This window comes from Ochotona curzoniae, unplaced genomic scaffold (assembly GCF_017591425.1).
Source record: "Ochotona curzoniae isolate NIBS_2020 unplaced genomic scaffold, NIBS_Ocur_1.0 contig_4754, whole genome shotgun sequence".
NCBI classification, from domain to species: domain Eukaryota; kingdom Metazoa; phylum Chordata; class Mammalia; order Lagomorpha; family Ochotonidae; genus Ochotona; species Ochotona curzoniae.
The window spans coordinates 161,851-173,940 of NW_024466378.1; the positions used below are offsets into that span (position 1 = coordinate 161,851).

At 34.8% G+C, this 12,090-nt stretch overlaps 1 protein-coding gene across 1 annotated transcript in view; it reads left to right on the forward strand.

The window, feature by feature from the left end:
• The window catches only part of NME7 (NME/NM23 family member 7), a 187,137-nt gene that overhangs the window by 133,180 nt on the left and 41,867 nt on the right, over positions 1 to 12,090 (forward strand). Inside the window, exon 11 of the mRNA XM_040987543.1 lies at positions 7,160 to 7,267. Coding sequence (XP_040843477.1) covers positions 7,160 to 7,267 — 108 coding nt within the window. The remainder of the gene's footprint in view (positions 1 to 7,159; positions 7,268 to 12,090) is intronic.

The following is a 12,090-nucleotide window of genomic DNA, read 5'->3' on the forward strand; positions in this document are numbered from 1 at the left end:
AATTGGGTATTACAAGTGCCCCAGAAGGATCCCAGTTATTTTGTCATTTTGTTCCTTTAGGGCAGTTCTCAATGTTGAGCTGTAAGTTGACTTGTTGATAGAGGAGGTGTTTCAGCACGGCCGGATCAACCAGGCAGGATCATTCTACTGGGGAGAGATTAACAGTGCTCTTCAAGTTTCTTAGTAGTAAGATGAGTGTACCACAAAGATTCAACCTCCTGTTACAAAGTTTTTATAGAAAATAGAAAAGAAATGGAGAAATATTTACCAAAAAGTTATGTCATTTCCTCTTACGCTAATCTTTATGTTCTTATACTTTGCTTACCTAAATGCATCTTTTGATTTTGGCCACAATATACGGTAATTTATGTGAAAGCTGTGTAAAGGCATGTGCCCCACTCAAAAAAAAAAAAAAAGAGGAGGAGGACACAGAGATTATAATTTGACATTTTAAAAGAACACCTATGTCAGATGAGACTTGCTTCTTATTTGAGCCAGTGCCTCTTATAGACTGGAGTAGCAGACAGCCAGGCCGACATGACTATGACATGTGGTTTGTGGAAAACTAGTAGAAGATCAAGATGTGGTTGTCTAAGTGTTTCACCTGAAATAACATTTAATCATGACCCTCTTCAGCTTCTGTACATTTATAGTACACTAATTAAATTTTACCTAATGAAAAGTGAGATGAGACTAATAAGTAAGCAGTTGAGCTTAACCCTGCAGGGTTACAATCTAGAACCTCTGCACACATCCCAGAAGGATGCTTAGGTTTCATAGGAGGTGGGTTCTGGATCTCTTCCTTGCCTTCTTCTTCTATTTCCAGTGCTTTCACCGTGATTCATTGTCTCAATAGCAAATTGCTTTATCTGCTAGGAATATAAAACGGCAACAGTTGCCTTGGTTGATGCAAAGCTGCATGGTAAGAGGAAAAGTTCTCTGAGGGTTTTGCTATTTTTAAAGTGCCAGTGGAGGCACAAAGATGATTCAGCATGTACTGTTCAATATTCTAGCACATTTTTAAAAGAGTACCAGAATGGTTAGCAGCATGAATATTTGTATCTTATTTATGCAGCTATTTTATCGGTCTTTGCTATTGGGTTTTATTATCATTGTTGCCTATGGAATGGCAGCAATGATTATAACACATGTTAAAGTTCTTTTGACAGCTATTTTCACATTGTTAGGCCTGGAATTGTGCCACTTCATCTTTTGATATTTGGGTACTTATATCGCGGATAATATGGTTATCCTATAGTTTAGATTTCCTGGCATTAGGAATTATCCCCAAATTAGTCTAGTAACTGAGTGATTATCCACCATATGGTACTTGTATTCGGTAGTTGATTACAAATTTCTCTGTAATTATCCACTATCTGGTACTTATATTCTATAGTTGATTATAAAATTCTCTGTAATTAGCAAATTTCACAAATATCTTTATAATTCATTTCTTAAATGATATGTCATTTGCATTGCTAGATACACGACTGCATTGCAAAAAATGCAGTCCGGAGCTACTGTGGAAATTGCTTGTTCTTTGCCTGTAGTTTATCATTCCCATGGACCTCATTATTCAGTAAACAATAAGATTCTTTATAATGCACACAACCGTAGAATTAGTGCATTTTCTCTTCTTTGTTTTCAGTATTTTGCTAACCACCATTCATTTGGTGTATTTTTCCATGTCTTTGATTTAGAGGTCATTCTGTAAGCCAGAATTCTTCCTCCCACTGCAGGATTACCTGAGCAGAATTTTTAGTATTCGTGATAAGCTGTGAAGTAAGCTAGCAGTTGACTTAATGAGGTTGAGCAGACAAGGTTGTGCAGGAGGCTGACAAGGCCAGGAATATGGAGGGATTTGAAAGACTGCTGCTCCCTCAGTTGCAAATAAACATTACTCTTGAAAGAACCTGGTTTTCTCAGTATGATCTGTCATTTATAATACTGCAGTAGTCTTTTTTTGAGGTTTACTTTACTTGTAAGGCTCAGTGACAGAGAGAAAAAGAGATGTTTCATCTACTGGTATAATCTATCATTCATGAATACTGCAGTATTCCATTTTACTTTTTTTTTAAGATGTATTTATTTACTTGTATGGCAAAATGACAGGAAGAAAAGTAGAGATGTTCCATCTTCTGATATACTTGAAATGGACAAGGCTGAAACCAAGCACCCAGAACCCCACCTGGCTCTCCCACGTGAGTGTCAACAGGGCACAAGTACGTGGGCTGTGATGTTGTGTTCTGATGGGACCAGTCGTGGGACACCTGGCACTGGACCCCAGGCTCTGATGCAGGGTTTCAAGTGACAGGTTAACCTTCTGTTCTACAGTGCCAGCCTCTGCAGTAGCTTTTTACAGATTATCTACTGTATTGTGTGTGTGTGTGTGTGTGTGTGTGTGTGTGTGTGTGTGTGTGTGTGTGAGATTTCTGTATGTCTGAGAATTTATGTTTCTGTTCCTTTAAGGAAAGGATCTGTCCCTGATGCTAAGACATTCTTCACCACAGGCTCTAAGGGACACGGAGAACATGACTCTGTTAGGAATGATTAGGGAAAAAAATCTATCAAGAACAAGAAAATGATCCATATAGAATTCTGCTGTTAGTATTTCACATTCCCTTTTAGAGTTTTTAAATGTTTAGTGTTTGTGCTTTTTTCCTTGTGTAAATATCCATGATGTTTTACAGTAACCAAAGCTAAAACTAAAATCAGCATCTCAATACCTTTCTCAGTTTTTGTTTTTCATGGCATCTTTTTTAAAAGGATCCAAAATGAAAGCCTATATTTTCAGTGCAGCTGTGAAGAAAACACTCATTTCATCTGTTCACGATTCATCCTTATCATTTAACTGAACTAAACATTTCACACCCCTAAAATGCCTCATATTTAGAGGTTTATAGATTTTTGTCTAAATATCTTATTACTTGAGAATGAGATCTTTACCTTTAGTCTAACACTCTTGAGAGGTGTTTGTTAAAAGATATTTGATCTCGGATCCAAATGCTCCTTTTGTGTGGGAGAATTATCCTAATTTCTTTTCATTCTAAGATTATAATAATAAACAGCCAATGCTGAGCTTTGTCTTGTGCCAACCATTGCCCTAAAAGAGTTTTATAGGTACTTTAATCTTCACAGTAGCATTGTGTTAGGGCCTCTTTTTGTCCTTATTTTGCCTGTGAGAGCACAAAGCAGGCACAGAAAAGTTAAGGAAGATGGCATGAACTCAGAGCTGCTAAGTCACAGAGGTGGAACTCTGAGGGTCTTCTCCTTAGCCATGGCTCTTGGCTGCTCTTCCATTCTGACTCTGAGTATTGCATTGTCCAGTTTTTGTCAGTCAAGAAATGCCACATGTCTTGTGTGGTATTTGTGTTAATATGACTCAGAATATCAGGGCAATCTTGCATTATGGGAAGAGGTTGACAATTTAATGTGAAAATAGGCACATAAAATCTACGTAATTTGCAAGTCATATATAACAGGAGCATGAGTTCCTGGATTAGGAAGGATTCTCTCATTGGGAGGAAATGAGTTGGATGCAAAGAACAAATGATGTTTTCATTAGGACCTTAGCATTCCGAGGCAGGTGTGAATAAAGCAGGTCTTAAACAAGCATGGGATACCACTCAAAGGAGTTTCAGCGTTTGTCAATAGGAATTAATGAGCCTTCTGAGACTTCTGAGCAAGTGAGTAGCATGCTGTATTAACATTTGAGGAACAAAATGATGCTCTCTCTGAATTAGAGATAGTTTAAAACACTTGAATACACAGAGAATGTTATTAAGGTAAGGTTGCATCAGGATAACAGATGACCCTATGTACGCCTCATCCCCTTACTTTTCAGTCCTTATAGGAAGTGACAGGAGATCAATTTTACTTTGTGTTATTTTGAAAGCAAATCTTCAATGCTTGTAGTAAACAAGAAAGTGGCTATTACTAACAGACTATGAACAAGGAAAGCACTAATTCAGCTGGTCATTAGGATTAGATGGTGACATAAAGGGGAGGCCTGCTTCCGAAGGATGGAGGACTCTGACAGGGTGTTAGGAAATTGGGATGCAGAGCCAATAGCAGGTGGTTAGCTTGGAGCCTGAAGAACAGCAGAGTATCAGCCCTTATGCTTCCTTACGGTGAGCAGAGGCCATTGATTCCTGTGGCCACAGCCTAAGGCAATGAATGTGGGACTTTTGCTAAGGAAGTAAAATATAGTGGGGGTAGCTAGTGACACCCAAAAAGGTAAGAAACCCACCTGCCCACCCTGTGTAAAAGAAAAGCAACCAGAATATTCTGTGCTCTAACCATCATGCCCCTGGCAGCTATTACAGGTGAATAGAGATGCCAAAAAGGAATATAATGAAGACAAGGAATTGCCAATTATTTGAAGTTAACCACTACTACAGACATGAAATTCAATACTTAGAACCAAACTCAAAACAGAGATAACAATGACACTTTAAAGAGAGTTTCCTCAAAAGGACTTCACAGATTACTGAATCTCTGAACACAAAAGTGTCGATTTTCAAAGCTCAAGAGACAGTTTTTGAAATATGAAACTAATACACAAACAGAATTTCCATATAAACTCAAATTCAAAGAAAATTTGTAAAGTGGCAAGTCAAATGGAGGAAATCTATACAGGTGTAACACAAACAATTAGATGGAAGATGTGAAATAATAAAGGGAAGCTAGAGCCAAAACTTCCTTTATATGGAGCTAGTCAAAGAAAAGAAAGTAAAAGATGGAGGAGGGAAAGCTGAGCAACTGCAAATCTTCAGACGTGGAGCAGAATGGCTGGTAAATGACCAGCGTGGAAACTTCCAGAAAGAAACATTAATTGCCTAAAAGGAATGGTAATCAGATCACATTACTATAGGGTGCCATAGTTGTCATATGGAATATGTATTATATATATGAATACTTCAGAAAATTCATGTAAAAATTTTAGAAAATAAGGTTATTTTGCTGCTCCAAAATTCTGAAGTCCAGGTGTAATTTATATATATATATGTAATTTATATATATGTATGTGTAATTTATATATATATTATAAGATATATAATATATATATTACATATAAAACATATAAAACATTTCCCAAGCCTCTTTTAAGAACACCTCACATACATAGATTCCAAATTTTCTATGTGTGTATGTTAATAGTAGATGGCGTGGCGGGTCACGTGGACTCCCTTCTGCTGCATACATTGAACCACTAGCTGCCCGTCCGCCTTTTGGACTGGGTTGTTCATTCCCCAGCTGCTGACAGTGTGGGCAGCAGACAGTGATTCACAAAGTCCTTCCCCAGGAATTACCCTCTGCTGAAGAAAGTCACCTTTCCCTTCCTTGCATGGGTCATGTCCCCTTCCTTGCAGTCCTTCGCATCCTGTAATTTTAGGTGACCCCTTTACTTCAACTCAAGATGAGGCTGATAAGTCACTGTGGCTCCCGCGCTCTCCAGCATGGCTGAGGCCACTGGGAAGGGGCTGTCCTGCGCTTCTCCTCACTCTTCCTCTCCTGTTTCTTTCACTTGCCACTCCCCAGTCAACCCCCTGCACGAAGATCTTCATCCCACAGTTGGTTTCTGAGGTGTTGAAACTTGTGACAATAGTCTTGCTCAGACATGTTTCCATTCCAGTTGACTCCATTAAGATACCAAAAAGGTTTCAACAAATTTCTGCAAAGAAAAACCAAACAGACCACATAGTCTAACCACAGCACATTCTGATTGGATGTTCGCTAAAACCTCACTAACTGCCAATGTTATATTTATATCCAGCACATTGTGTTATAAATATACAGGCACACACAGAGCTCCTCAGACTTAAACTGTTGTGCAGGTAGCAGACACGTGAAGGTAATATTTTCATGATTGTGATCACAGACAAAATTTGAGAGAGAATAGATTTAAAATAGTTTACCCCCTCTCAGTCATTTGTCTGTAATTTTTTTCCTAACCTAAAGTGATAGGAAAAAAAGTAAGCATTCACCTTTCATAGTTTTTATAAAGTACATCTTATTTTACAAACTGTCAGACTTCCACCATGTAAGTGGAGTCAGTATTTAACAATCGATGCATAATCTTGCAAAGTAATGGGAAGCAAAAGTAATGAATAATCAATTCATCTTTCTTTTCTTGTTTATGAAAGTGTTTTTAAATAAAAAATATACATAGAAGCAATTGGAAGACAACTTGGAAAATGAAATTTGACTAATTAGAATGGATATTTTTTTTAAATATGGAACCTCAGATGTGAAGATTGCCCAGTGTCCTTGCCCTATAGACTTTCATAGTTCTTTATGATTTCTAAATACATGAAGAAGTGATCCACTTTGCATATTTGTCTTTTCATCTGTTGCCCTTTTCCCCAACATTCCTGCCCTTAACCTGAGCTCAAACTGGTGGTTTTCAAGCACCGTAACCACCTGTCCTCCAATCACCAACAACCTGAATTTCAAGTGTCCAGTCTCTCCACTTTGTATTTGCTGGAACACGCTCATCTGGATGATCATCACATCCCTTGAGTAACTCCAGTCTTTTGTTCTGCCTGTTTGTTGTCTCAGCTTTGTCGTCTCTTTTCTCAAATCAGTTTATTCAATTTAGATAGTTTCATCCTTCATAACGGTTATGTCTTTGCCTCTGTACTTCTGTTTGTTCTATTCTCTTGATAGGACCTGAGTCCTCTCTTTAAATTCAGTGCTGATCCCACCAGGTGTTCCCTCCAAAGGTGAACTATTCCAAGCTGGAATAGTTGTAATATCTCTTGAAAATATTTTGAAACCAGTATCAAGTTGCTTCATTTTAAGTCAAGTTTTTGAAATCTGTGCTATCTATAAAACACAAAAGATTTACAATAATAAACCAGGTTGTTCCTTTGTGAGATTTGCATAATGTATTGGAAGAAAATAATGTAATGATTGTCTACCTTCTAACGTAATTAATCATAGACTGACTTTACAGTGAGTCACCAAAAAAAAAAAATCCTCATGAAAAAGCAGAAATGTTTTACTGTTCAAAATTTTACTGTATTCATGCTCTTTCCAGGAAAAAAAATCATCACCTTCATTGTATAATATGTATTGCACAAGTCAAATAACATGTGCTTTATACAGCTGGTGTTTTTATTAATTACATGACTAACTTTAGATGTGTATTTCACAGGAAATTGCCCGGCATTTACGTCCTGACACCCTTAGAGCAATCTTCGGTAAAACTAAGATCCAGAATGCCGTTCACTGCACTGACCTGCCAGAGGATGGCTTATTAGAGGTAAGATAAAGGGGCGTACGCATCCACTTATATTTCATCAATAATCATGGTAATTCTGGTATGCAAGAAATATTTGAATATTCTTGGAATTGATGACTTTGGTCTGCAACTTTAAAAGACCAAATTGTAAAATGGGATGTACAACCAGGTTATCTTCAAAGAATTAAGATACTATTTATGATGGTTTAAAAATGCTTCTAGAAATAAAAAGCTATGTTAATTAAATCATACAAAACTTATTTTTGATTTGGATCACAGTGCCATTACCGGAAGCTTCCAGTTAATGAAAATATTCCAGTGAAATTAAGAAATCCAGTATACAGTGGGATACCATTGAAAGCAGTGACTGTCATTTATTGGCTCTACGTACCAGCTTTTGCCAGGAAGAGTGCTTCGTGTACATTTGTTTTAGTTGCCATACTGTTCCTAACAGTAGAGTGTTACATCTGGTTATTCAGGAAAATGAAACTGAGTCACAGAGAGGTTAAGAACTTCTCTAAGTCAAACAGCTAATAATAGAGCCATAGCCATTAGAGCCTTCCCATTAGTTATCATAAGAAGCAATGAAAGAAAAATATAAATGAAATTGGATCTGGATTGGACCTGGAAAGATATTTCTAGGTTAAAAATGAAAAAAAAAATATTGGAAGTAGAATTGATTTATTTGACTTCTCAATTTTCAAATTGGTGCGTTGTCAAAAAATGAAATATGATTAAAAGACAAGTGAAAAGTTCAAATGATTATAGGATAAATTACAGGCAATTGTTGATGTCTTTAATACATATTTTAGTGTTATTTTTGCTTTATGTGATGGAATATATTAGTATTCGTATAAATTTCTATCTTCAAAGTCATACATGGAAAAACTTTCCCAATATTTTGTTTATATTGACTTTCTTAATTGAGATGTTCAGTCCATCTGAAATTTATTTCACATGTGGTCTGAAGTATGGATGTAGCCAGCTGTTGTTACAGCATTGTTTATGAAATCCATCATATTCTCATTGTCCCTTTTCACTTATTAAATACATCTATACATCTGTGCATGTTTCTTAACTTTTGATTTTATTCCATTGACCTGCTACAACAAAATGTAATTTTGGTTGATATAGCTTATTTATAGTTAACAGAGTTTTTCTTCATTTGTATCTTAAGTTTATTCTTCCGCATGGAGTTTACTAAGTTTTACAAAGTTCTTTCTTTGCTGCACTCTTGAAAGATGCAAATGGGACCTTGACTGATATTACAGTATGTGTATACATTAATGTCAAGATGCTATGCCTAAAACAGTGAGTCTTTCCAAATCTGAACATATACATATGCATGCATTTGAATTTCTTTTATCCAAGTAGTTAGATAAATGTTTTCATGTGAGTCTTAGACAAAGTCTATTACATTTTTTTCCATTTGCTTGTGTTTCTGTTGCTATGGAAGGTGAGATCATTGGCCCCATGAAAATGTTCTGCTACAATCCAAAATGTTAGTCTACTAAAATTGTATATCTATGCTGTGCATCTTGACATAAAATCTGAACATACTTGCAATCTATAGACATCTAAAAAGCTTTTATTTTTTTTAATTACCAAGGGTTTATTTTAAAATTAAAAAAAAATTTACAAATATTTCCTTCACTTTCTGATAATTTAGGACACATAAGCTAGGTTTGTCTAGACTCTTACCCAGTGAATGCAGACATTATTATTAACCATGAGTTTTATTCCCATTATAAATCTTATCCCAGGTATGCCTATGGTTTTTTGCATACAATTTGAAGTAGATAATTATTGCTTGCTGTTTACTTTTACTAAATGATTAAAATCTTTTCTGATCTGACTGCAGGAGAGATTTCATTTTAGATTAATGTTTGTGTAGTTTAGAAAATTAAGCAAAAGCCAGAAGTTGGAACTCCAACAGCCTCCTGTCTGGTGGCTAAGTGACTCATACCTGATGTCACATTGGATAAGCCACTTTTTTCCCCTATGCTTCACTGCTTGTTTCCATAAAAGGATTTAAGGAATGCAGATATAACCAGTCTTGTTTTAGTAAGGGGTTAACCTTAACAGATTGCTGGCTGGCTTTAAAGGTAAAATATTATAAAAAATAAAGAACAAAATGGTCATCTATCCATTGGTCTCCAAGAGACACAAACTCTCTGAGCAGGGAAGCAGTTGTCTTTAAGACTTGCTATTAGTTAAAGTGGTACCACTTAGACAGACTAAAACAAAAATGTATTGCCCACTCCTAGTGCTTTTTGAAAGACACCTATAGTTAGACAAGATGTATTAGCGATGTAAACCAAATTAGTCACAGGCAATCTACAAGTATCATACCCTAATTATATGTCAAAAAGAAACAAGGGAAACACAGCCCCTTTTCTGAGTCTTGTCCTGATATAATATTTGTTTGGTTTTGATTATTGGTGTAGCTTGTAGAGCTCCAAAAGCATGGCTTCAATTTATGTTTATGTTTTTCATCTATTATTTCATCGGTGTGTTTTTATGGAAAAGAGTTATAGAGCATGTTTATTTGCAGTTATTCTGATAAGATTTCAAACTCAAACAAGATGTTTCCTCCGTCCTCATAGAGCTCATAGTATGATCGAGAGGTCAGAGATCTTGAAATAAATATAGAAAATTGATTTCTTTGGACAGTGTTAATTTCTTATTGAAACTGTAGGAATCCATACAATATCATATTTATAATATGAGAATTATTTAGCTGATACTGTTGCCTGATTCTCTAAATCATTAAGTTTAACTGATAAAGAAAGCATTGGTGGGAAACTCTTTGGCTTGAATAGTAACAAAAAAAAAATACTTGTCTCCTACAAATGATAACTTTTGAAAAAATATTTCTTTATTTATTTGTTAAGTCAGAGTTGCAGAGAGAGAAGGAGAGGCAGAGAGAAAGAGAGTTCAAGATATCTTCCATCCCGATTCACTCCCCAACTGTCCACAGTGGCCAGCGATGGCCAGGCCAGAGTCAGGAACCAATAGCTTCTTCTGGATCTGCAACTTGAGTGGCAGGAACCCAAGCACCTTGGCCTTCTTCTGCTACCTTTTCCACGTATTACAGGGAGCTGGACCAAAAGTGGCACACCCAGGATGCGAAGCAGTACCTGTGTGGGGTGCCAACTTCACAGGTGGCAGTGTTACTCACTACAGCTCTATACTGGCCACAGAAAATGGCAACTTTTAAAGTAATAATGTTCGGTATTAATAAGACTGTAGCATATTACTAGTGACACTTCTGGGGCAGCCCAGATGGAACACCCCGGGATTTTTCCATGCAATTTTTTCCCATGATTCTACTCAGAATATAACCAAAGGATCATGAAAGGAATATCTATGGCTATTCATGTACAAATATAGTATGCATATATAAAGGTAGGTCTGAGACTGGTATAGGCAGGTTAAGCCACACGAACGAGTTCCATATCCCGATTGCTCGGCTTCCCATCCAGCTTCCTGCTATTGAGCCTGGAAAGGCAGCAGATGATGACAGAGTGCTTGAGCCCCTACCGACATGGGAGACCTGGTTAGGTTTCTTAACTCCTCCAGTCTTTGTCCCTGCCCAGCCCCAGCTGTTGTAGCATTTTAGAGAGTGGGTGAAAGAAGGATTGATTTCTCTCTCGTCTTTCAAATACATAAATCTTATAAAAAATATATTTTTATAAGAATATATTATATATATTATATATAGTATTATTTATTAGATATATAGTATATTATATATAATATATTCTTATAAAATTATATTTTATATATAATATATAATTATATATAAAATAATATATAATTATATAACATATAATATATTATATTATATAATATATACTATTTATATATAATTATATAATATATAATATATTGTATTATATAATATATACTATTATATATTATACATAATGGTATATATTATATAATATAGTATTATATAAAATTATATAATATTATAATATATTATAATATGATATTATCTATTATAATATAATTATATAATTATAGTGTATAATATATGATTATATTATATAATTATTGTATATTATATAATATGATATATATAATTATAATGTTATATATTATATATTATAATATGTACTATATACTATAATATTATATAATATTATACTATACTATATTATACTATATATATTATACTATATTATACTATACTATACTATATTAATATACTATACTATATTATAATATTATATTATATATTATAGTATAGTATATATACTATATAATTGTATAGTATATATAGTATATAATTATAGAGTATATATAATATAATATATAGATATTATAAGAATATATATATTCTTTTTCTTCCTGTGAGAAATCTCCCAGGGTCAAAATAGCTTGGTATTCCTAGGCAAGTTTCTCATCTCCCTGTGCCTTAGTTTAAATGAAAGTAATAATAAGGAAACCTGCCGTATCAGATAGCATAACAAATAATAAATGCTCAGCAAATGACACTGATCACCTTGTCAGTGAAGCACAATGGCCCTTTGTTTGTATTTATTTCCACATGAGACCATGAGTATTCTTGGGGAAGAGATTTTTTTTTTTGTCCCTCATATAACTTCTTTACAATAGATGATGTTTTGAAGGGAAAAAAAAGTTTTCTTAAATAAATTATAGTATCTGAACTTAATAGAAAAAGTATGTAACATTGTATGTTTAATGATGATAATTATGACTTCATATTACTAGTTTATAGCTTTGGTTGTATGTTCCAGTCACCTTGGAAAATTTTTAAATGCCAACTCCCAGACCCACCCTCAGAGATTCTAATTAAAAATGAACAAAAAATAGAT